The 27,323-nt window shown below is 41.5% G+C and overlaps 1 protein-coding gene across 1 annotated transcript; it reads right to left on the reverse strand.

The window, feature by feature from the left end:
• On the reverse strand, positions 1–27,275 carry gpr107 (G protein-coupled receptor 107). Its single transcript, XM_029710221.1, has 18 exons — positions 27,133–27,275; positions 26,606–26,728; positions 26,365–26,415; positions 26,136–26,227; positions 22,598–22,746; positions 22,343–22,374; positions 20,891–20,947; positions 20,676–20,786; positions 20,252–20,385; positions 19,653–19,728; positions 19,413–19,486; positions 19,185–19,302; positions 18,810–18,940; positions 18,586–18,629; positions 12,610–12,659; positions 11,716–11,799; positions 11,365–11,483; positions 1–1,317 (listed from the first exon to the last, which is right to left on the reverse strand). The coding sequence occupies exons 1-18, from the start codon at positions 27,229–27,231 to the stop codon at positions 1,227–1,229; spliced, it is 1,635 nt and encodes a 544-aa protein (XP_029566081.1). The 5' UTR covers positions 27,232–27,275; the 3' UTR covers positions 1–1,226.
• Between the last annotated feature and the right edge of the window lie 48 nt (positions 27,276–27,323).

Raw genomic sequence — 27,323 nt, forward strand, 5'->3', positions numbered from 1 at the left:
TTGAGGGTCAAAAAAGCCTTTATGAACAGAGGATAAAGTATTTACATGGTTGTTCATCTCCTTTTGTAATTTAACGATATATGGAGTCTTTAAACAAACACAGCTTATGTGCAACATCAAACATCAGCAAACATAATTATCTATCTCCCATTGCTTTCTGGTCTGGAGGCCAATGTGTTTTGCATTACTGTTATATGAACAAAATATAGACATTATACCAACATCTTGATCAACAAATAATGGCATCATCGGTCAGTATACCCCTCTCCGCCACAGAAGATGTGGTCTTCCGCTTTGGCCATACTGACTTTAAATACATCAATTTATCAGTCACCTCTGAACATATGGTATATGGAGATGTAAAAGTACATCAAATATTGTATATTCTATATGGCGTTTCAGTTTCTCAAGCAGTTAGACAAGTTTCATTGCTACCAAAAATAAAACTTGACTATTGCTGACAAAAGAAATTGCAACCCACAAGCTAGACTCACACGAGGCAGGGAACCTTGACCCAAATGGGCATCTGTAAGCATCTCACAAACGTAAGTCACAGTACCACTCCACTGCAGATGAAGCACCACAAATTAAGGAAGAATAGGGCAAACAGCAGTACTCTGATGCACAACACAAATAACTTAGGTGAATAGAAAAGAGATCTGTCAGTTTATGAGAGATGGTATATTTCATTAAAACTATAATTTAAGTTTTTCCACTTTATGGTTTGCAAGAAGGGATAAATAAATATACAGTGTTTGTTCTTTACCACTGGCTTTTGACATTGTCTCCTCATCAGAATGTATCTGGTTGTGAGTGTGTGTGTGTGGCAGATGGCGAGTCACAGGAGATATCATGCTGTATGTACATTAGAAAATAAATAAAGATAAATAAGTACCTAGCACAGCAGCCTCAGTGTATCAATCAAAACAGACAAGGAATTGTGGACTTAGTTACTTGGAGTCCCCACATTTCCTTCACTCTAACATCAAAGGGAATTCTGATTCAGGGGGTCATTTCATTGATATACATTAACATACACATAGATACAGTTAGAACCACCATTGTTAAACCATAGTTGGGGGTTCCCCTGTTAATATTGGGCTGCTACCCACACAAGTGAAGTGGGTTAAGAATTCAAGTCTGGGCAATGAGTGTCCGTCGCCACACTTGTGGCCACATAGTCCAGAGTCGCTGTATTTGGCTGAGCTGGGGTACTACATCTCCCATCAGGCCATGCTCTCCCGCTCTTCCGTCGGTACATTTGCACTCCTCTTCACTTTCTTCACTCCGTCCCCCATCGCCGTTGAGGTTGTTATTCTGAGGAGGCAGCAGAAAAGGCATAGGATTTAGTCCCCAAAACATTTTTTTTTATAAATAAATGTAAACCCTGAAAACCTCCACCACATCCCAACATTCAGTACAGATGGAACAAGCATCTTTAAACATTGGTCTAACTTCATTTGGATAGTCCTTCATCCGGGCAGCTCAGGGGCAAGGACCATTGGATTTGGATTAAGTACTATGATAAACTGGCCCCAGACCATTAAATTACCCAAATAACCAGGTTTATTAGCTATCCCTAGCCACCCAACCAGTATAAGAAACAGCTGCATGTTGCAGACAGTTGACATTTAATAAGTTAGTTGAACAAAAGATAATCAATCACGTATTCTTATCTGCAGACTCAACAGGCTTGGTTTCTCTAATGACTGCCTCGCCTGGTTCACTAACTACTTCTCAGATAGAGATCAGTGTGTCAAAGCGTAGGGCCTGTTGTCTGGACCGCTGGCAGTCTCTATGGGGGTGCCACAGGGTTCAATTCTCGGGCCGACTCTTTTCTCTGTATATAATCAATGATGTCGCTCTTGCTGCGGGTGATTCTTTCTTGGCCCTGGCCCTTCTTTGGACAAGGTGTTAACAAACCTCCAAACGAACTTCAACGCCATACAACACTCCTTCCGTGGCTCTTAAATGCTAGTAAAACGAAATGCATGCTCTTCAACCGATCGCTGCCCGCACCCGCCCGCCCGACTAGCATCTCTACTCTGGACGGTTCGGACTTAGAATATGTGGACAACTCTAAATACCTAGGTGTCTGGCTGGACTGTAAATTCTCCTTCCAGACTCACATTAAGCATCTCCAATCCAAAGTTAAATCTAGAATTGGCTTCCTATTTTGCAACAAAGCTTCCTTCACTCATGCTGCCAAACATACCCTCGTAAAACTGACCATCCTACCGATCCTTGACTTCGGCGATGTCATTTACAAAATAGCCTCCAACACTCTACTCAGCAAATTGGATGCAATCTATCACAGTGCCATCCGTTTTGTCATCAAAGCCCCATATACTACCAACCACTGCGACCTGTATGCTCTCGTTGGCTGGTCCTCGCTACATATTCGGCGCCAAACTCACTGGCTCCAGGCCATCTATAAATCTTTGCTAGGTAAAGCTCCGCCTTATCTCAGCTCACTGTTCACCATAGCAACACCCACCCTTAGTACGCACTCCAGCAGGTATATTTCACTGGTCATCCCCAAAGCCAACACCTCCTTTGGCCGCCTTTCCTTCATGTTCTCTGCTGCCAATGACTGGAACGAATTGCAAAAATCAGTGAACTTGGAGACTTATATCTCCCTCACTAACTTTAAGCGTCAGCTGTCAGAGCAGCTTACCAATCGCTGCAGCTGTACACAGCCCATCTGTAAATAGCCCATCCAACCAACTACCTACCTACCTACCTCATATTTGTTTTTCTGCTCTTTTGCACACCAGTATTTCTACTTGCACATCCTCATCTGCACATATATTACTCCAGTGTAAATTGCTAAATTGTAATTATTAAATTGTAATTACTTCGCCACTATTGGCATATTTATTGCCTTACCTCCTTACTTCATTTGCACACACTGTATACAGATTTTTCTATTGCGTTATTGACTACGTTTGTTTATCCGACATGTAACTTGTTTTTGTCGCACTGCTTTGCTTTATCTTGGCCAGGTCACAGTTGTAAATGAGAACTTGTTCTCAACTGGCGTACCTGGTTAAATAAAGGTGAAATATATATATATTTTTAAATCTAGGCATCCAAATCAAGGCTTACCTCTAGGTAGAGTTTGACCAAATACCTGCCTCAAGCACACAAAATGGAAGTACCATCTAAAGAACCCGAAGGAATTTTTGAAATATTCAGAATGTTCCACTTTCTTTGAAAGCCTCCTCAGGCTCCTCCACAAACATACAGTGCATGTTTAATTCATACTGTATGTGGTCCCACTTTGAAAATGTCCCTAACACGTAGTGTATGAATTTAAATGGTATAGTATAAATACAGATTGTATATAGTCCTCCGGTGTGGGATTCTTTATGTACACGAGGGTGTCCAGGTCTGTTTTGATGTAGATCTAATGTTAGACTGACGACACACAGAAGTGAACAGCATTATTTTTAACCCACCTGCTGTGTTCTGGTCGAATTGGACCGATTTACAAGTTCTCTCTGAAAAATGTAGTTAATTTAATCTGATTGTCATAAGGTTCCATGACTTTGTCCACACAGGACATCTGAACATACAAAATACATTTTGATGATTTTCATTACATTTCGGGTGATTTATTTAACTTTTTTACAGCTGTGGTGTTCCCGGTCAAAAATGACCAGTCATTAGAAGTGAATGGGTGAAACTACAATTAGTGTATAAAATTGAGTTCAGGCACATGCCCATTCATCAGATGGACCCACTTGCTCTCCCAGACCCCCACATGCATGTGTTTGAGCACACACACACACAACACACACACCTCACTCCCCTTCTTGGCTTCCATGCCAACCCCCATGGGAACCTTTCCTCAATAGAATCTTTCCCCCCACGGGAACCACACCTGTTGGCATTCTCACAAACAATCGCAAGATTGTTTCAATAATATATTCAACTTTTCTCACAGCTCTGGTATCTAAAGCATTTTTAAGGCCCTGCTCACAATTCATTCTGTGGCAGTATAATGACCAAACGATCTATGCATGTGAGGCTCTTGATCATATCTTTGAACATGACACTGGTGAGGAGAGTCCTTGTTAAACTTTGACACAAAGTAGTATGTAATAAATAGCACAATACGTTTCATCTGAGTATTTGTTATAGTCAAAATAATCCATACATTGTGCTTTTTTTTACTCAAAAACGAGTTGTATGAACTCAGGTCAATGAGCCCTACAGGCCATAAATAGCAAATAGAAGTTAAAAACTTGTAATGTTCACAATAACTTAAGTTGACAAAAAGATCTAACATTAGGTGATAATATATGTATTATTATGGATTTAGAATCAGCTATAATGGGGCGGTCATTTTGGACCGGGAACACAGAATGAATTAACATGAAACAAACACAACAGGAGGGTTAAATCAGGAGGACAAGAGAGAGCATGTTGATTATTTATAGAATGGGGCTTCAAATAGAGCCTTGAGGGACACCACATGAGATCCCACAGTTGGGCATAACCCATGGCAACATAGTGTATTTTACTCTGATCACATACTTTGGTTGTTTCTCCTATCTTAGTTGAATGCACTTCGATGAGCCACTAGAAAAAAACAGTTACAGACTAGGTCATGCATATAACAAAACAGTGACCTCCAGACAGAGAATCAAGGCACATTACCTGGGCCCATATTCATCAAGCCTCTCGGAGGAGTGTTGATCTAGGATCAGTTTTGCCTGTAGATTATGATGAATAGACAGAGGGGACCTTAACCACTCATACTCTGAGAGGCTTTAAGAATACAGGCCTCCATTTCATTTCATGAAAAAAATATATATATTTAAAGTCCTCTTGAGAACGCAAAAGCCATATTTTCTTGACTTGCCTCAGTAAACATGTGTACTGGGACTGACTAGATGTATTGAATGTGAGTTAAGAGGAGTTGTGGCTGGAATAATCAATAACACAAGGCCAAGAAAGACATTTCAAAAGCAACCACCACCACCTCATGATGTTCAATAACAGCTTGGAAGAGAAGACATCTTCATAAACCCAGCAGCCGAGTCAACTATATACCACACTCCTTTTCAGAACATCCACTGAAGCCCCGCCCGTCAGGAGTAAACAGGGGGAAAGAAGTGTGTAGAAAATGTGGAGCCCGAGTCTGTGTGTGTATGCTACAGTATGTATTTGAACACATTTTAGCATGCATGACAACAGGCATTGGATTTGTTTTTTGTGTACATGTACACAGGTGAGTCTGTATTATACGTCCCTGAGTTTAAAGTCATTACTGTACGCTTGTGTGTGTGTGTGTGTGTGTGTGTGTGTGTGTGTGTGTGTGTGTTTGTGTCCCCACTCCCCCTTCAGCTCCTGGTCTGTGGGTCTGGTGCCAGCTCCCCAGGCGAGCGACCCAATTCTGGGCATCCAGGCCGGCGGGAGGAGAGCAGGACGCTAGAAGCCGGACAGGAGAGGGAGGGGGAGAGGGAGGACGGCGCAGCCTAGACCCAGTTAACCAGCTGCACCTGGCACTTCTGCTTCTCGCCCCAAATAGTTGAACCTTTGTCGCGCTCCATTGCTGTAGCAGTCTTGCTAGGTGTGCTATAGGCTCATTATTCCACCCAGCCAACTCCTGGCATTCAGGCCCTAATCTCTCGTGGACAGATGAACCTAACATAAATGATAGCAGCGTCTGTCAACAGATTGTGGGATGCAACAACTAACGAGGAACTTTGGTCCTAGTACGCAGATCTTTGTGTTGTGAATCATTTGGAAAAATCACGATTTCGCAGGTGCTCACATCTTTCGAATTTCGGAAAGAACATTGGGTCCATAGACTTGCAGTTTGCATTTAAGGGAGGTGCTTAATATATTTTTTAACTTGCTTAAATAATTGAGCATCTGACCAAATTACATACAATTTTTGTTCTGGGTTACCAATATTATTCAGGCCCTAAATCAAGAATGATCAAATTTCTTCCTAGGAGAGCTACAGTTGTGTGTGCAGGCATTTCTGTGCATTTCTCCTTTGCAAAGATAAACCAAGAAGCTGATTAAACAGCATGATCTTTTACACAGGTGCACCTTGTGCTGTGGACAATAAAAGGCCACTCTAAAATGTGTAGTTTTGCCACACAACACAATGCCACAGAAGTCTCAAGTTGAGGAAGCATGAAATTGGCATGCTGATTGCAGGAATGTCCACCGGAGCTATTGCCAGAGAAATTAATGTTCATTTCGCTACCATAAGCTGCCTCAAACGTCGTTTTAGAGAATATGTCAGTACGTCCAACCAGCCTCATTACTACAAACAAGGTGTAACCACATCCAGCTTCTTCACCTGCGGGATCGTCTGAGACCAGCCTCCTGGACAGCTGATGAAACTGTGGGTTTGCACAACCGAAGAATTTCTGCACAAACTGTCATAAGTCTCAAGGAAGCTCATCTGTGTGCTCGTTGTCCTCACCAGAGTCTTGACCTGACTGCAGTCTGGCGTCATAACGGACTTCAGTGGGCAAATGCTCACCTTCGATGGCCACTGGCATGTTGGAGAAGTGTGCTCTTCACGGATGAATCCTGATTTCAACTGTACCGCGCAGATGGCGGTATGTGGGTGAGCGGTTTGCTGATGTCAAAGTTGTGAACAGAATGCCCCACGGTGGCGGTGGGGTTATGGTATGGGCAGGCATAAGCTACGGACAACGAACACAATTGCAATTTATCAATGACAATTTGAATGCACAGAGATACCATGACAAGATCCTGAGGCCCATTGTCATGCCATTCATCCACCGCCATCACCTCATGTTTCAGCATGATAATGCATGGCCCCATGTCGCAAGGATCTGTACACAATTCCTGAAAATGGCCCAGTTATTCCATGGCCTGCATACTCACCAGACATGTCAACCATTGAGCATGTTTCGGATGCTCTGGATCGACAGCATGTTCCAGTTCCTGCCAATATCCAGAAACTTCGCACAGCCATTGAAGAGGAGTGGGACAACATTCCACAGGCCACAATCAACAGCCTGATCAACTCTATGCGAAGGAGATGTGTCACACTGCATGAGGCAAATGGTGGTCACACCAGATACTGACTAGTTTTCTGATCCACGTACCTACTTATATTTGTATTTTTTTAAGTATCTGTGACCAACAGATGCATATCTGTATTGCCAGTCATGTGAAATCCATAGATTAGAGACTAATTAATTTATTTCAATTGACTGATTTCCTTATATGAACTAACTCAGTAAAATATTTGAAATTGCTGCATGTTGCATTTATATTTTTGTTCAGTATATATAATTCATAAATAGAGCTGGTTCTGGGAAGTGTTTCCAAAATCCTATTTGGCCCCTTTGGGTGAGATACAACATTCTACACAGAGGGAGGTAGAGAGAGAACAGGGAACAAGGACACATGGTGCCACCAGCTACACTTTGGATATAAAGAACAAAAAAGGAGAGAAAACAGGTAGAAGAGCCTGGAGAGGTGGAACGAGGGAGGAAGACGAGTGCGGCAGGCTCCATTGTGACCTGGATGGAGGGATGAAGAGAGAGAAATGGGAGAGGGAGGGGAGGATGAAAGCTCGGGAGGAGGGCGAGAGGACATTGATTAAGTATCTCAGGGACGTCGACATACTGACACTCTAAAAACAGATTGAGTAAAAAAAAATGATAAAAGCGTCTAAAATAAGAAAACGGTAGACAAGGTGAATGGAAGCAGGTCTGCTGGTGTACTGTATGTAGGTTGGAGCACCAAATAGCCATGTTCCTTTTAAAGTGGAACTGACAGCGTTTTAACTACTTCGCAGATATGAAACAAACAGACAATCATAATAAGTCAAAAACATCAAATTCACGGTTTATGCTTCAAAACCAACTTCATAAGAGGTTTTAAAAATAGATTATAGTTGGATTAAAATTCCATGACGTACAGTAAGGTATTGTTGGCAGAATAGATGGATGTAGTTCAATGCATGATTCATATAATTCACCAATACATTTCTTGGTCGTCCCAAACATATTGCTATCAGGTTGTAAATCACAGCTGGTCTGGTACATTGTTTGCTGCCTCCATTCAGGATGCACTGTTTCAGTTACTCAATATTCTGGACAAATACAGATGACTGGAACTAAGGTTGGGAATATCAATACACTCAAACTAGCGAAGGGAAATTATCACAAGTCAGTCATAACGTGACTAATTGACTAGCGCACGTGACAAACAAGGCCCGTGGACCGAATAGGACACACGAGAGTATAAAATCAGTCAACAGTTGAGTCATCTACTTTATAAAATTACAGCCTGATGAGCTCGCAACTTCGTGTGTCCCGTTTACAGCATGCAGCAGAGGGAAAAGTGTACAGACATGCCACAGTCCTAACTAGGCTACTAAAATGTTGACTTGGTTTTTAAAGCTTGACAATTAATAACCAAAAAACTACAACACCATGCAACAGGCATGTAGGCCTATTACAGAAACATTGAGCAGTAGCCTAGGTTGGCTACTCAACTACAATAGCTACATTTTGAGTGCACCATACAGAAATGCTGAACTCAACCGCACCGGTGAACCATGCTGTGCAAAAAAAAATTGACATTTAAATGTTACAACGACCTATAGTTCCATTTGTGTGATTAAATACTTTTTGATTAGGGTCAGAGGCTGGACAAATATAATTTATTTATTGTTTTAATATGTTAAAATTCTATATTCACAGTATCATGTGGATATTATAAAGGGCCATATTTTTACAAAAAAAACAATGACTCCCATGGTATTTACACATTTGCAGAAATCCATTCAGGTAATATTTTGTGGCTTTTGTCGAATGTTTTCGAATGATCTAAAGTCACGCTGTTGCTACTGCCTGTAAACACACAATCCAATTCAAAGTGAATGATGGCAGGCCTGTGTGGCAAATCGCTTCATTGCATATAGGCCTACTGTAGCTCTGATTGGCTATGGCGCACCGGTCTGTGTAGACTCTGTGTAGACTCACTGCAGAACAGATGTACTGCAGTGTCTATCAATTGTTCAAATGCATGGCCACTTTCCCAATATATTGCTTCGAATTTTCACAAATGCCTTACTATACATCCTTCCCAAACATTCTATAAATGTACAAAAAATGACCATATCTAAACAGTTGTACAACTGAATGCATTCAACTGAAATATGTCTTCCGCATTTAACCCAACGCATTTAACCTCTCTGAATCAGAGAGGTGTGGGGGGCTGCCATAATCGACATCCACATCTTCGGCGCCCAGGGAACAGTGGGTTAACGGCCTTGCTCATCTATGTTCTCGCTTGTCAGAAAATGTAAAAATAAATAATAATAATTCTTGCTGGGGGTGTATATGAACAGATTTTAATAAGATTTCATGTTACTAAAATGCTGTCAGTTCCACTTTAATTGGGTTCCTCCCATCGGGTGCCACAAGGGCCTTGGTAGAACTCTTTGCGTTGAACAGGTGGCACCTAGGCTGATAGGGAGAAGTCACACAGCTGTCCTCAGACCAGACCATATTGGGAGGGGTGACACTTAACAACAGGGGGAGGCGATAAAACTCACACAGCTTTTCATGTGGGCCACAATGGCAAGTAAGGATAGAGGAAGTACAAAAAAGCAAGGTGCCTGGTTTAAAGTAAGTGAGGGTTCTATTTTGACACCATCATGCCAACCCAAACCGTACTGTGCTGGCTCTAATATTTTTTAGTTCACATTGTCCTTTCCAGCATGAATAGAGCCCCTATGGTAGATGCATAACCAGGCCAGACCAGTACAACTTTACTCACTTGATTTGGCTCAGCAGTGTGAAAAAGCGTACAATACTCCCGGACCTGTAGTGACAAATTCGAGACAAAAGCTAAAAGGTATTTGTGACTCGTTTCAGGAAACTAGGCATATGTCGCGAGTCACTACTTCACAGGTTGAGGCATTTGAAAGTTATTTTATTTGATCGAAATGCGTTTTTTGGCATGGGAACTTACATGTGCCTTAAAAACAAACTTGTATGCCATCTGTAAATACTAATACAATTGTTAAATTATGAGCCTAGTTGGTTTAGCCACAGAAAAAGAAAGGACCTTCCCTCTAGCCATGATTGGCTGAGATAATGGATGGGCTGGACATGAGAGATGAGTTTGATTTGGTCTGCCATGTAGCATGCTTCCGTCTATAACATCAGCTTCTTAGTATGTGTAGGTAATCCTGTCTAACACAGCTTTTTTTAAAGATATCACAAAGAACTGCACAAGTGTTGCTAAGGCTCTCCACTTTCTGGAGGACCGAGTTAATCATTGGAATGCTCGGTGGAAGTAGAGTATGATAGCTAAGGAGATGGAGAAAATCCAGGCGTTGATTGCAAATGCGGAGGGTGTCGAAAAGAGAACACAGAAGACTGTTGTATAAAATACCTGTCTGGATTACATCTTCAAACTAAGGGCAACCATGGCATCCGTGAGAGAGGGAGAAGCGTTCATCCATGTATATACGGGTAAGAATCTAGCTACATTCATTTTCAGATATTATACGTTTCTAATTTTGTCAGAAAGTCGTCTTCATTGCAAGTGTACAGTTAGCTGGCTAGCTAATGTTAGCTGGCTGGCTCGCTAGCTAACGTTACGTGTATGATCTGTGTAGTAATGTTATTCACATCTCAGATCCATTAGTTAGCTAGCTACCTAACATTGAACCAAGCTAGTTGGTTAGCTTTAGCTACCTGTAGATTAATGCAGTAACGTTATGTGTTGGGATTAAAGTTCACCGTTTAGCTATCTAAACAAATGACTCCACTATGCAAGTAACCATTTCACTGTACAGTTTACACATTCTAACAAGCTAGAAGAAGAAAAAAAAACATTGTTTAGAAAGTAGCTTTTAGTTGCCTGGTTTGGTAGATTGACATATACTAAATTCATGATGTCACTGCAACATCTGTATACAGACATGTAGACATGTCGATAGAAGTAATATAAACCAGCCTTTAATCTTGAAATCTTTGGTTGTACACTACCATACTCCATGTTTAGCACATGGCCTCATGTGAATCCTTAGAGGTGGGTGGGGCTAAGACAAAGAAGAGCTTCCAGTAGGTGTCCCAACATTCAAGGCTCAAAAGTGGGGTCATAAGTTTATCAATTTTCAAAGCAGAATTTTATTTCCATTTCTTCCTCAACTGCAATGTATGATATACCACTTTCTAGCTCTGAGTCTCTACTTTTATCCAATGTAAAAAACACAATTTCAAATTTTGCTACGTAAGACCGAATCGAGGCGGTCAGTCACATTTTGTCTGAGCTTTGACTATACGTTCCAAGATGCTGATTTGGGTTTGATAATGATTTGGTGCTAGTCAGACTCACACTTCCTCCATCTCCACATCGTCCTCCACAGAGAGCAGCAGGTAGGGGTTGTAGGAGGCCGGCCGGAACTTATGTCCCGTCAGGAAGAAGAATGCCAGCGTGGCCAGTTCATCCAATAGCTGAAGACAAGGAGAGAGATCAAAAAAAAGACATGGGTAGAAAGAAAAATTGTGTCAGTACATTGTAACAGGTAAACGTTAAAAAAATAAAAGCCTTTCAAAATGGATTAAAAAAAATTGGTCTTATTAAGGATTAACATACTGTTAAAGTATTTAACTTGGACTACTGTATATACATATATATATATATATTATTATTTTACAGTTAAACAAAACATAGGTGGACACCCACCTGGTACAGCCACTTCCACTGAAAGGGAACAATGAACTTGATGAGAATTGCGATTATACGGGTGAAATAAATATAGCATACAATCTGAAGGAGAGAGAGAAATACAGGCATTAGATAAACAATTTTCTGAACACAGATATAAACAAGACACCAGAGCATCCTTCTTTTCAGTCACTTTTTAGAGAGCAAGTGAGACAGGCAAATGGGGAAACAGGAAGCAAAACGCGTTTACAAGGCATAATCAGGAAGATTGGCATTGGCTGACAATATGAACGTCGATACAACAGAGAGAGATGGGGGAGAAAGCGAGAAAACTAAAGCGCAACCCATTTGGTATGCAGAGTGGACATTACAATAAGATATGATAATTTTAAACACCAACAAGACAGATAAAGAAATAAAAAACAATGTCAGAGAGCGAGACACCTCAACAGTTGTAATATCTTTATGGAGGGGTTTCATACGTGGCTATTCACGATTCAACTAATACAAAGAGGGAGCTGTAATCACTCCACCAAAGTGGAATAGATGAAAGATGAAGACCCGTGCACACATATACTGTACAGACTCCCTAAAAACACACCACTTCAATACAGCTACCACTTTTCCTAGCAAGTCAGGATAATTAACGTAGCAGGGTTAGTGAAAATGCTCTCCAAACTTGCTACGAAGTCACTTGTGTCGAAGTAGAGTGTTTTTAGGGAGTTCTGTACAGACGGACGTAGACACAATGCTTGGTTTGTTTCCATTTAAAAAGGCGTGCATGTGGCTGTGTGTATGCATCGGTGTGTGCAAGCGTGTCTGTGTGGCCTATCATCACACCTGCAGTGTGTATTGATGGAGCTGTGTGTGAGGAGAGAGAGTGTCTGAAGGGCATGAAAAGAGGAACCTTACCATCACATAGTAGTGCCTGAAGAGCTTCAACTGGGCAAGGTTGATGGCAGCTGCAAAAAAAATGACATTCATTAGTAAGATAGCAAAGGCCTGTGAGAGCTTTTCAGTAACACACAATTAGAGTTCGACCGATTAATCGGAATGGCCAATTAATTAGGGCTGATTTCAAGTTTTCATAACAATCAGTAATCGGTATTTTTGGCCACCGATTGCCGATTTATTTTTACATTTTTTAAATATTATTATTATTATTTTTTACACCTTTATTTAACTAGGCAAGTCAGACTAAGAACACATTCTTATTTTCAATAACGGCCTAGGAACGATGGGTTAACTGCCTTGTTCGGGAGGGATTAGGGGGTTCGTTTTTGCAACCTGGTTACTAGTCCAACGCTCTAACCACCTGCATTACATTGCACTCCACGAGGAGCCTGCATGGCAGGCTGACTACCTGTTACGCGAGGGCAGCAAGAAGCCAAGGTAAGTTGCTAGCTAGCATTAAACTTATCTTAAAAAAACAATCAATCTTAACATAATCACTAGTTAACTACACATGGTTGATGATATTACTAGTTTATCTAACGTGTCCTGCGTTGCATATAATCGATACGGTGCCTGTTAATTTCTCATCGAATCACAGCCTACTTCGACAAACGGGTGAATTAACGCATTTGCGAAAAAAGCACTGTCGTTGCACCAATGTACCTAACCATAAACATCAATGCCTTTCTTTAAAATCAATACACAAGTATATATTTTTAAACCTGCATATTTAGTTACTATTGCCTGCTAACATGAAATTGTGTCACTGCTCTTGCGTTCATTGCCTGGCTCGTTGCGAACTAATTTGCCAGAATTTTACGTAATTATGACATACCATTGAAGGTTGTGCAATGTAACAGGAATATTTAGACTTATGGATGCCACCCGTTAGATAAAATACGGACCGGTTCCGTATTTCACTGAAAGAAAAAAGCGTTTTGATTTCGAGATGATAGTTTCCGGATTCGACCATATTAATGACCTAAGGTTCGTATTTCTGTGTGTTTATTATAATTACGTCTATGATTTGATAGAGCAGTCTGACTGAGCGGTGGTAGGCACCAGCAGGCTCATAAGCATTCATTCAAACAGCACTTTACTGCGTTTTGCCAGCAGCTTTCACAATGCATTGCGCTGTTTATGACTTCAAGCCTATCAACTCCCAAGATGAGGCTGGTGTAACCGATGTGAAATGGCTAGCTAGTTAGCCGGGTGCGCGCTAATAGCGTTTCAAACATCACTCGCTCTGAGACTTGGAGTAGTTGTTTCCCTTGCTCTACATGGGTAACGCTGCTTCGAGGGTGGCTGTCGATGTGTTCCTGGTTTGAGCCCAGGTAGGAGCGAGGAGAGGGACAGAAGCTATACTGTTACACTGGCAATACTAAAGTGCCTATAAGAACATCCAATAGTCAAAGGTATATGAAATATAAATCATATAGAGAGAAATAGTCCTATAATTCCTAAAATAACTACAACCTAAAACTTCTTACCTGGGAATATTGAAGACTCATGTTAAAAGGAACCACCAGCTTTCATATGTTCCCATGTTCTGAGCAAGTCACTTAAACGTTAGCTTTCTTACATGGCACATATTGCTCTGGATAAGAGCGTCTGCTAAATGACTTAAATGTAAATGTATTGCACTTTTACTTTCTTCTCCAACATTTTGTTTTTGCATTATTTAAACCAAATTGAACATGTTTCATTATTTATTTGAGGCTAAATTGATGTATTATATTAAGTTAAAATAAGTGTTCATTCAGTATTGTTGTAATTATTACAGATAAATAAAAATAAGAAAATCGGCCGATTAATCGGCAGCGGTTTTTGTGTGTGTGTGTGGTCCTCCAATAATCGGTATCGAAAAATCATAATCGGCCGACCTCCACACACAACATCTGTCATCTCCCTCCAAAAATAAACATGGCTCATTTGAGACACCTTTTAAAGCAGTTAGGAGATGAAGAAAAAGGTTTTCTATAAGTAGAGGATGAGACTTTTTATTAAAACTCTAATTTGATGAGTTTTGCATGATGATTCAAAAAGCAAGTGATCCAAGACGTTTGGCCCGATATAAATCCGTAGAAGGCTAAAAAGGCCCCATCAGAGAAGGCTGTGTTGGATGTAATAACACTGCAAAGTGCCTTGATACAATCTGAACCCCTTCCAACAGAAATGTGACCCGAGGGGAAAGAAATGGAGGGCGACTTGTACAGTCATTTATCATTCTCACACTGTACAACTTCCTCCACAGAAGTGGGACTTCAAAAAGGGGACAGTAAGCATCAAGTGTGGATCTTACTGTGGCCTAGTTAGGACAAAAAAGGCCACTTTGAAACCAGGTGAGCAATTATGGAAGTGCCTTAACAACCTACTGTTGAATCGAGGAATTTTAACGCTTTGTGCCGTAATCTACTCAGCCTATGGTGGTTACCTACCCATAGAGACAGACTTCTGAAGCTATACTAGGTTATTCAACCCTAAATCATTTAGAAAAAGTCTCCTGCGCTTTCTAGCAGACGAGGTAGACATACAGACATTCATGCGACTGAGTGTTAACGTCTGCATCTTTCGAATAAATCATATGTACCCCACATACTGTACACAAACGTGCGCACGCGCACACACCCAATTTTGACACTAAGAAGCGAAGCGCTAAGGGAGTTGATACGGGTGCACTGAGGAGGAAACAAAACTCAATTAGCTGCATGGAACCAAACAGGGGGCGTTCATTTGGAATGGTTACTCCATTATCTCGATGGGCTGTTCATTGACTTTAAGGAGCAACCACATGGAACTGGTCAATCAATTACATTTTAAAGGTCACTCAGAGAGAGAAAAAGCACTTGAAGGCATGATTCCTTAATCTTCATGAATGTTGACTGAAAATCAACTTTTTCTCGTATTGAATTGTACGCGATGGGTTGCTGTCTAACCAAAACTACATTTCTATTTGATCTGTTAAACAACTAGTAATTATAACCATAACACCAAGAATATATGGTATGAACTCCCTCTACAGTCAAAATGGCACAAACAAATCTCTTGGTGACTGTAACAGCTGTGGATTTGGTGAGATCTGTCCTATATCATACTGCCCATTGTTCAATTAAAAAAACGGTGTAATGTCCAAAATGAGACATTTGACCCTATTCACACACAGACAGAACCTTCTATGAGCTCCCATTCATGATAGGAATGTCATGAGAGCCAGCTCATTGACAGGAGCTATAAAAAATATATGTCTGTTACAGTGCCCTGATGAGATGAGCCCAACCTGAATGTATGTGAAAAGGCCTGACATTTCAGTAATGAAACAGATCTGGTAGCTGTGCTTTTCCCTTTCCTCGCCTGGTCTAATCATGAGTAGAATGGGCATGAGCGCATGAGTAGAATGGGAATTAATGAGGTGGCTGAAAACTTCAGTAGAAAAACTTCTGCATGGAACAAGAAGGGGAGCACAATAGGCCAGTGGTATTCTACGGTTAACCTAAGAGTTCTGGAGAGTGATGGTTCTTTCTTCTACCCGATAATTAAACTGAACAAAATTATAAAAATGCAAAACATGTTAAGTGTTGGTCCCATGTTTCATGAGCTGAAATAAGATATCCCCGAAATTTTCCATATGCACAAAAAGCTTATTTCTCTCAAATTTTGTTCACATCTGTCAGTGAGCATTTATCCTTTAAGATAATCCACCCAACTGACAGGTCTGGCATATCATAAGCTAATTAAACAGCATGATTTAATCAGGGACAAAAGGTCACTCTAAAATGTGCAGTTTTGTCACACAATGCCACAGATGACTCAAGTTTTGAGGGAGCGTGCAATTTGCATGCTGACTGCAGGAATGTCCACCAGAGCTGTTGACAGAGAATGTAATGTTAATTGCTCTACCATAAGCCGCCGCTTAACAGAATTTGTCAGTACGTCCAACCGGCCTCACAAACGCAGACCATATGTAACCACGCCAGCCCAGGACCTCCACATGTGGCTTCTTCACCTGCAGGATCATCTGAAACCAGGCACCCGGACAGCTGATGAAACTGAGGAGTATTTCTGTCTGTAATAAAGCCTTTTTGTGGGGAAAAACTCCTTCCGATTGGCTGTGCCTGGCTCCCCAGTCATGTGAAATCCATAGATAGGGCCTAATGAAATTATTTCAATTTACTGATTTCCTTATATGAACTGTAACTCAGTAAAATTGTTATGTTGTGTTTTATGTTCAGTATAATTGCACACACCTGGTGTCCCAGGTCTAAAGCAGTCCCTGATTAGTGGGGATCGATAAAAAAATGCAATGGAACTGGCTTTGAGTTTGAAAGGCACTAGACCATATTATATATCACATATGGAGAAAATGTTGGTGAGCAGGAACAGGCCATTTTAGTAACTTTTTCTTTTCTTTTAGGACAAAGATAAAGCGTTTCGGGAAGAAAAGAAAGCCAATTCGTACACCAAGGCAATGGCATTAGATCCTGGTGTAGTTTTCTAAAGACGAGCGCTTAAGGGCAGCAGTGAGAACATATGGCAGGGGTCGGCAACCCTGGTTCTTCATGTTTCTGATTTAACCAACCTGGAAGACTAGGTGTGTTGAATTTAGGCAATCACTAAACTGATCAATGAGCTCAGTTGGCCAGATGTGGTGCCTAGTTGGAACAAAATCCTGCAGTAAGTGTGGCACTCCAGGAACAGAGTTGCCTACCCCTGCCATAGGGTATCCTGCTATGCTTTGAGAGGCCTTACTGCTGTCGACTGACTACGCTCACAGAACAAAAAGCTAAAAAAGGACCCTATTTGGCAGTGTATTGGCAAGGTGACGGGACACCGTTATGTTAGCTTCAGCATATCTTTACTGAGAAAACCAAATATGTTGTAGAGCATTATGGGTAGCACAGCATGCTACAGGCAGGCGATGGGTGACGTAGTCAGAAAAAAGCTTCTATTGGTTCTCTCCTGATTCATCCATCTGACTCATCCACCTTTCTTTTGAATGAAATAAATACACCTGGAGCCTTCACATTTGTATGAGCTATAGCAAGTTCCTTGTAAATATGACTTGGCAGCGATATATGTTTGTTCTGGTCCCCCGTGGGAATCGAACCCACAACCCTGGCATTGCAAGCACCATGCTCTACCAACTGAGCCACACGAGCTACCGAGACATTGGTTTACCAACAAAAGAGTGTGGAACTGTGCATCTATAAGCATGTAAACCCTGGCATGGAAATAGTTAAAGGCTCTCATTCACATCCACAGCTCCTGACCATCATAAGCCAATCAGAGCTTTAACCAATCAAAGCTCTTATAAACCTCAAAATGAACCACCCCAATGACAACACCTTGGGTCCCAACGTTCCTCAATGTCTGAATGCGTGGGAGGGATGAGTGAATGGTTCAAATAAAGCTGAACTATGACCAACTATGATGACGAATGCAGGGTGAAGTACAAACAGTGAAGGGCAATGAATAAGTTAGTCAGTCAGAGAGCATCCAGCTACGACAGAGCAAAAACACTCACTATAAAACTAAGCTTTTAGGAGAAAGTCAAAAATAACACTGCCCATGACCTAGATCAGGATTTGCCCTTAAAATATTCACAGACCACCATTTCACTCCACTAACTACTTTGTTCTTTTTCTCAAAAGACTTTGGAATTGTTTCAACTTTTATGAGAGGTTACTTGGGTTGTAACAGGAAAATAGCTGGGGTGAAAAACTATTCCAGACCACAGTTTTAAACTTTGTGGTTGGGAGTAGGACCATGGACATGAGGATATGGAGTTGATTTTAAGTGGAAATGTCCCATTAGATGACAGATTTTAACTCCCTGCTTGCCCTTGTTATTGAATATGCTGTCGCAGTAATGTGGCCAACTGCAGAGAAGCACTGGCTCACAAAAATGAACGTTTTCTTAAGCGAAAAGGAAGCCTACCTTTCCCATCTGTTGATGAGGCCTCTTGTAAATGTCTGATGGACCTGTGGACAAGTGAGAAAAGGAGAAGTGTCATACCAAGTGAAAAACTGGAGGAGAGCAGCCATTATCTAAAATAATCGCTCTTTCAAAGAAGTCAGCTGGTCTCTGGGTACTTTGGGGCGGGGCACCTAGAAAACCAAAACCTAGGGGAAACACTGCCCATAGAGAACCTCAGAACTCACCAGACCACAGGGAAGAGGATGGCGCCGCAGCACAGCAGGTCCACCAGGAAGAGCACCTCTTTCCACAGGCCGTACTCCGTGGTGCCCTCCTCTGTAGACTCTAAGATGATGTACGCCACGTTGGCCAGCACCTGGAGAGGTCAATGGTTATGTGCTCCCATCAGTGCCACTGCAGTCCCCACTAGGTTGCTTTTTGGGTAAAGGTTTCTAAGATCAGCCTATCCCTTGTCACTATATAAATATGACCCATCATCATGGTAGTCATGCCTTTAGGCACAAATCTAGGATCAGCCTACCATGTCATTGTAGATGTTATCAAGTACAATGGTAATCTTGCCTCAACAGTTAGATGGTTCTAGATGGATGGTATTGTACCTGTAGTGGAATGACAATCATGAAGATCTTCTTGTCCTTATCTGAGAGGATGTGCTTGACAAAAGCCCAGCCGGTCCCTATCAGAGCAATGGTGATGAATAAGAGTGCCCCCTTCAGCCTGCAGGAAGAAACACAAGCACTGCTCGCTCATACCAGGTGACATTGATAAGTTTCAGTGCAGGTGAAGCGGAGCGGAGATACAGAGGCCATTTTACTGGTGAGACTTACAGGTGAGTGATATAGTAGACCACAGCCCATCCTTCTATGGGGAAGCCCTGGTTAGAGATGTAGTAGTAGTCAATCTGGAAGACAAATGTCTCAGACATCAGTTAATGACTCAAGCTGATATAAAAAAGGGGGACAAACTAAACTATATTCTATTTGATTGAATTTTTACTTCAAAACTTGGAAGCACCCCTTTTTTGCAGTTAAATACAGCAAGACTTGGATTGTAGTCTGTGTGCTCACCGCGTGGAAGACGAGTGATAGAGACTTGGTGAAGGGGAGAGCAGTCATGAGCCAGTGGATTTTATAGACATCAGCACTGCCAGAGAAAGAACAAGAGCGGGGGTAGAGAGAAAAGAGGGAATTAACATTGGTTAGGTTTATGCCATTACATTAATAATTAATCTCAACAAGGGAAATAGTTATCCTTAAAACATTTTGAAGAGTAGGGTCATCCCCATGATATTAAGTTGGTATGTAGGTAAATGTTTGGCTATCTGGTGCCCTCTACTGGTCAATGTAAAACAATGCAGGTGTGACTGAGGCAAGACCACTGCTAGTCATTTACATTTTAGTCATTTACATTTTAGTCATTTAGCAGATGCTCTTTTCTAGACCAACTTACAGTTAGTGTATTTCCACAGCATTTGCTCAGGAGCTCATAGAGCAGTCAGAGCACTCTGAGGTAAAAGGTCATGACATGAGACAAAGGGTAGCACACTGTGGCATCATGCTGACTGATCAGATTAGTGAAGAAAATCAAATACCTAGTCAGTTGCACAACTGAATGCATTCAACCAAAATGTGTCTTCCAACCCCTCTGAATAGGGACAAAAACTCACCGCTGAGTGCGGAGAACGTGCAACCACAGTGTGCCAAGGAAAAAGAAGAACATAGACATGATGATGTAGAGCTTGGGCAGGGGGATCTCCCCAGCAGACAGGAAGCTGTTGGGGTTCTTCTCCTCGATGCTGATCTGAAAGCATCACAAATGTTGGTTATACAGTAGATATAGCAATCTGAAAACTTGACCATTCAGACACAATGAGCAAGTGTGACTAGAATAACGTTCAGGATGTGATTTAGACAACATAGAAAATGAGGAAAAAGTGGATATTGGTACGGGGCTAGGTCCATTTTAATGAAGTATGAATAGGGAATGACATCCTCCTGACAAATCAGGAAAAATCCCACCCGATAAACCAGATACAAACTTCAACTTGCAACAAAAGAAAACTATGAAGAGGGTGAAAGAAACACACTCACTTCAATGCTGAAGCGGAGGGGGTTAACCATCTGAGTGTCTTTGCTGTAGCAGTTGTGGAAGTAGAAGTTGTACAGGCCTTGCTGCTCGTCTGTGCTGACGTTGAAGTGAAACTGCACGCGGGGGGGGGGGGGGGGGGGGGGGGAACAAAAACCTGTGACCTGTGTAGCCCAACTCAAGCTAAAGAAATTATATTAGCCTGGTGAACGAGCCTTACCTGAAAGGAGAAGACTTCTTTGTTTCTATGGAGTGGAAAAGGCACTTCAGCCTTTTTCTGTGAATATCAAGAGAGTGAGATCAGAAGACGTGCTTTGATGAAATGACAGCTGGATCGCAATCCTTAAAAAGTCGTCATTCACAAACCCTTGGCTAAATTAGTAACTGGGTAAAACCCTTTATCTGGGATGCAGCCCTTGGGAGCCACTGGTTTTCCAGTACAATTTCTATTCGGTGACAGACCGACATAGATAAGTGAGAACAGGTCCCTTGGTGAATCAAATCCACTAAATCAATCAAAACCACTTAATCAGTTTTCAGAGGAAAAACAGTGACAGTCCAACCCAGAGATAAAGCATGTTGGAATTGCTGTGCAAATAAACTTGTTTCACAAAACGTTTTGTTGAAAAATACTTAAATTCAAATGTGCAAGAGCAAAGTTGTATAAATTATGGAAACACGGTCACGTATTTTAATGGTGTGACCTCAGGATCTTTGTAATTTGCTTACAAAACCGGCAGACACCAGGGCTCCAGTGAAAAAGATGTACCTTTTTATTGCGTGCCGTCGGCATGGGTAAATGGACAAGGGAGCAAGACTCAGATCCAGATACTTATTTTCATACATTGGTTGAGGTCAAAGGGTGACAGAGTATCTATACTGAACAAAAATATAAATACAACATGTAAAGTGTTGGTCCCATGTTTCATGAGCTGAAATAAATTATCCCAGAAGTGTTCCATATGCACAAAAAGTTTATCTTTCAAATTTTGTGCACAAATGTGTTTACATCCCTGTTAGTGAGCATTTCTCCTTTGCCAAGATAATCCATCCACCTGACAGGTGTGGCATATTAAGAAGCTGATTAAACAGCATGATCATTACACAGGTGCTGGGGCCAATAAAAGACCACTCTAAAATGTGCAGTTGTGTCACACAACACAAAGCCAAAGATGTCAAGTTTTAAAGGTAGCGTGCAGTTGGCATGCTGACTGCAGGAATGTCTACCAGAGCTGTTGCCAAAGAATGTAATGTTCATTTCTCTACCATAAGCCGCATGTTGTTTTAGAAAATTTGCCAGTATGTCCAACCGGCCTCACAACCGCAGAACATGTCTTTGGCGCTGTGAACAGAGTGCCCCATATTGGTGGTGGGGTTATGGTATTGGCAGGCATAAGCTACAGACAACGAACACATTAGCATTTTATCGATGGTAATTTGAATGCACAAAAATACCGTGACGAAATCCTGGCCCATTTTTTTTTTAAAGGCATATGTGAGCAACAGATGCATAACTGTATTCCCAGTCATGTGAAATCCCTAGATTAGGGCCTAATGAATTTATTTCAATTGACTGATTTTCTCATATGAACTGTAACTCAGAAAAAACTATGAATGTGTTGCACATCGCTTTTATATTTGAGTTCAGTATATGTTATATGAATACTCTTACCTCTGCAACATCCCGCTTGGGTTTACGCTCACCTAGGATTTAAATGACAACATTGAGAACAAGTTTAGTACAACAGATAAAACAATATATTCAACCATTGGTCATAACTTACACTGCTCAAATGCAGAATTCCTCAGCTACCTCGAACTTTGGCGTAAATCTACCATCAATGCAAGTTTAAAACATGTCCTCATCTCAAGTCAATACTTATTCAGCCCTAAATAAAGATGTATGAACTGTAATGAGGAACCATACCATCACCATGGTCTCCCACAGGGTTTGTGTCATCTTTCCCCTGTACAGGTTTCTGTTGGTCAGCTCCAGACTCAATGCCTATTGTCTCTCGGAGGCCAGGGAGGATGTCAGGGAACACATTCTCCTCAGATGACATCTTCATCTTCACCCTGAGTCACACACAAACAAAATACATGTTTAGACAAAGTTATGGTATAACATGCCGCTGGCAATAACTTCAAAAATAATGTTTGGCTGTTTAAAGTCACACTCCTCAATATGATTCCACCCACAATGAGCCGATAACTGTTGCCAGGGTGTCATTGTAAAAATGATTTGTTCTTAAACCAAATAAAATTTGATTAATCACATGCACCGAATAGAAAAGGTGTAGACCTTACAGTGAAATGCTTACTTACAGGCCTTTAACCAACAATGCAGTTAAGAAAAATAACTGGTAAGTTAAAAAGAAAAATAATAATTATAATTAAAGAGATGCAGCAAAATAACAATTGCAGGAGGCTATATACAGTGGGGGAAAAAAGTAGTTGATCCCCTGCTGATTTTGTACGTTTGCCCACTTACAAAGAAATGATCAGTCTATAATTTTAATAGTAGGTTTATTTGAACAGTGAGAGACAGAATAACAACAAACAAAATCCTGAAAAACGCATGTCAAAAATGTTATAAAATGATTTGCATTTTAATGAGGGAAATAAGTATTTGACCCATCTGCAAAACATGACTTAGTACTTGGTGGCAAAACCCTTGTTGGCAATCACAGAGGTCAGACGTTTCTTGTAGTTGGCCACCAGGTTTGCACACATCTCAGGAGAGATTTTGTCCCACTCCTCCCTGCAGATCTTCTCCAAGTCATTAAGGTTTCGAGGCTGACGTTTGGCAACTCGAACCTTCAGCTCCCTCCACAGATTTTCTATGGGATTAAGGTCTGGAGACTGGCTAGGCCACTCCAGGACCTTAATGTGCTTCTTCTTGAGCCACTCCTTTGTTGCCTTGGCCGTGTGTTTTGGGTCATTGTCATGCTGGAATACCCATCCATGACCCATTTTCAATGCCCTGGCTGAGGGAAGGAGGTTCTCACCCAACATTTGACGGTACATCGCCCCGTCCATCGTCCCTTTGATGCGGTGAAGTTGTCCTGTCCCCTTAGCAGAAAAACACCCCCAAAGCATAATGTTTCCACCTCCATGTTTGACGGTGGAGATGGTGGTCTTGGGGTCATAGGCAGCATTCCTCCTCCTCCAAACACAGCGAGTTGAGTTGATGTCAAAGAGCTCCATTTTGGTCTCATCTGACCACAACACTTTCACCAGTTGTCCTCTGAGTCATTCAGATGTTCATTGGCAAACTTCAGACGGGCATGTATATGTATTCTTAAGCAGGGGGACCTTGCGGGCGCTGCAGGATTTCAGTCCTTCACGGCGTAGTGTGTTACCACTACGTAGTGTGTTACCACTTGTTTTCTTGGTGACAATGGTCCCAGCTGCCTTGAGATCATTGACAAGATCCTCCCGTGTAGTTCTGGGCTGATTCCTCACCGTTCTCATGATCATTGCAACTCCACGAGGTGAGATCTTGCATGGAGCCCCAGGCCGAGGGATATTGACAGTTCTGTTGTGTTTCTTCCATTTGCGAATAATCGCACCAAATGTTGTCACCTTCTCACCAAGCTGCTTGGCGATGGTCTTGTAGCCCATTCCAGCCTTGTGTTGGTCTACAATCTTGTCCCTGACATCCTTGGAGAGCTCTTTGGTCTTGGCCATGGTGGAGAGTTTGGAATCTGATTGATTGATTGCTTCTGTGGACAGGTGTCTTTTTTACAGGTAACAAGCTGCGGTTAGGAGCACTCCCTTTAAGAGTGTGCTCCTAATCTCAGCTCGTTACCTGTATAAAAGACACCTGGGAGCCAGAAATCTTTCTGATTGAGAGGGGGTCAAATACTTATTTCCCTCATTAAAATGCAAATCAATTAATAACATTTTTGACATGTGTTTTTCTGGATATTTTTGTTGTTATTCTGTCTCTCACTGTTCAAATAAACCTACCATTAAAATGATAGACTGATCTTTGTCAGTGGGCAAACGTACAAAATCAGCAGGGGATCAAATACTTTTCCTCCCACTGTACAGGGGGTACCGGTACAGAGTCAATGTGCGGGGGCACCGGTTAGTCGAGGTAATATATAGATGTAGAAGAGAGTTAAAGTGACCATGCTTAGATAATAAACAGAGAGTAGCAGCGTTAAAGAGGGGGGGAGGGGGGGCAATGAAAATAGTCTGGGTAGCCATTTGATTAGTTGTTCAGGAGTCTTATGGCTTGGGAGTAGAAGTTGTTAAGAAGTCTTTTGGACCATGCTCAATGCCATCGGAAGAATCCCGGAACATATTCCAGTCTGTGCTAGCAAAACAGTCCTGTAGCTTAGCATCTGCTTCATCTGACCACTTTTTTATTGACCGAGTCACTGATGCTTCCTGCTTTTATTTTTGCTTGTAAGCAGGAATCAGGAGGATAGCATTATGGTTAGATTTGCCAAATGTATGGTGAGCTTCGTACGCGTGCGTCTCTGTGTGCGGAGTAAAGGTGGTCTAGAGTTTTTTTCCTCTTGTTGCACATGTAACATGCTGGTAGAAATGAGGTAAAACAGATTTAAGTTTCCCTGCAATAAAGTCCCCGGCCACTAGGAGCGCCGCCTCTGGATGAGCGCTTTCCTGTTTGCTTATGGCCATATAGAGCTCATTGACTGCACTCTTAGTGCCAGCATCGGTTTGTGGTGGTAAATAGACAGCTACGAAGAATATAGATGAACTCTCTTGGTAAATAGTGTGGTCTACAGCTTATCATGAGAAACTCTACCCCAGGCAAGCAAAACCTCAAGACTTCCTTATATTTCGTGCACAAGCTGTTGTTTACAAATATACATAGACCGTCACCCCTTGTCTTACCAGAGGCTGCTGTTCTATCCTGCCAAAAAAGTGTAAAAAAGGGCCAGCTGTATGTCATTCCGCCACGACTCGGTGAAACATAAGATATTACAGTTTAATGCCCTGTTGGTTGGATGTATGTGCCCGTAGTGAGTCTATTTTCTTAAATGATTACCAATGTACAAAGGCAGATTACCCACTCGCCATCAGATCCTTACAAGGCACCCAGACCTACATCCCCAATATATATCTGTCTCTTTCTCCTGTGAATGAAATGATGATGAGGGCCTTGTCGGGTATCTGGAGTAAATCCTTCGTGTCCGACTCGTTAAAGAAAAAAATCTTCTTCCGGTACGAGGTGAGTAATCGCTGTCCTGATATCTAGAAGCTCTTTTCAGTCATAAGAGACGGTGGCAGAAACATTATGTACAAAACAAGTTAGAAATAACGTGAAAACCCCCCACATAATAGCACAATTGGTTAGGGGACTGTAAAACTGCAGCCATCAAGTTGACTAGCCTGATTAAATAAAGGTTAAATAAAAAAACTATTTGTAAACAATGGTAACACTTTGTAGAAGGGTAGATGGGGTTCCCTGCGGTCTGATAGAAACTCACTCATTTTTCTTGAAGTCAAATAACAGCAGTGCCACAGCGACATCACTGCTGGGAGACTTCTTCAGGACACAGTAGTCCAGATCTTGATCATCCTGTGCACACACACACACACCAGACATTATTGATCTCATCCTGTTAGTAGGAGTAGCTCCTGTGTAGGCCTAGTCCATGTTCAAAAGCTTCAGTAATAACAACAAACAGATCATCTTAGACTAGAACGAATACTCACTAAATACGTAGAGAAGCCATTGCTGCTTGTCCTATCCAGACTGAATCCAACCTGAATTGGAAACAGGCAGATTACAAAATAGATGTTGGTCAGAGCCATGCATTTTATAAATAAGAAGATGAAATGTACCTGGCTACATCATTTCCCAATGTTGAGATTTCTCAATGGGACTTCTCATGCAATGACAATTCCTAGAACAGTTATTGAACAGACCACTGACAGACATTGAAATGGATCTTACCGTGGAGCTGTCAATCTTGTCCAGATCCTCCCCAGTAAGGGTAAGACTGGACATATTCACTATCATGTAACCATGTTTGTAGAAGCCAAAAGTGTTCAGGTGGACTTTCTGCCGAATGTCATCCTGAAAGAATGTACGTGACAAACAAAATGTGATTTTGATCAAGGTCACTGTTAATTGACATTGTAGTATCAGTGCATTAGAGATTAGCTGGCCACCACACTTAGTCAATAATTGTGGCCTACCATTTTCAAATCATAGTACAAGGTGGCCAGCTATTAAACCAAAAGCAACATAGCTAACAAGTGTTGCTTGTTAGCTAAAACGTTCAGTGGATAAACATGTTAAATACAATTAGAGACGAGCAAGTACTGAGACCTCATGTCGTATTCACGCGTAATTACCTACACTAGACGATGCATTTATTTTGATGAACCGCTAGCTGGTTAGCAGCTAGGTCTGATTGGCATGAAACCCTATTCACTTGAGACAGTAAGCGGCAATATGAAACTGGCAAATAAACCTACCTCGAGTTTAAGATGATGTAACCTGCAATGGCTTTCTCTGAGAAATAACAAAAATAATACAATAGTAGCCGTAAACATATATATTTTGTCGGTCGCCATTTTTCTAAAAAAGCATAATTGCAAGCAACACACTTCCGGCAAGATTTACGCAGTGACGCATAAAAATTCTGCTACGTCGTACGTTTTTCTTG

The sequence above is a fragment of the Salmo trutta genome, chromosome 23 (genome assembly GCF_901001165.1).
Source record: "Salmo trutta chromosome 23, fSalTru1.1, whole genome shotgun sequence".
Taxonomy (NCBI): domain Eukaryota; kingdom Metazoa; phylum Chordata; class Actinopteri; order Salmoniformes; family Salmonidae; genus Salmo; species Salmo trutta.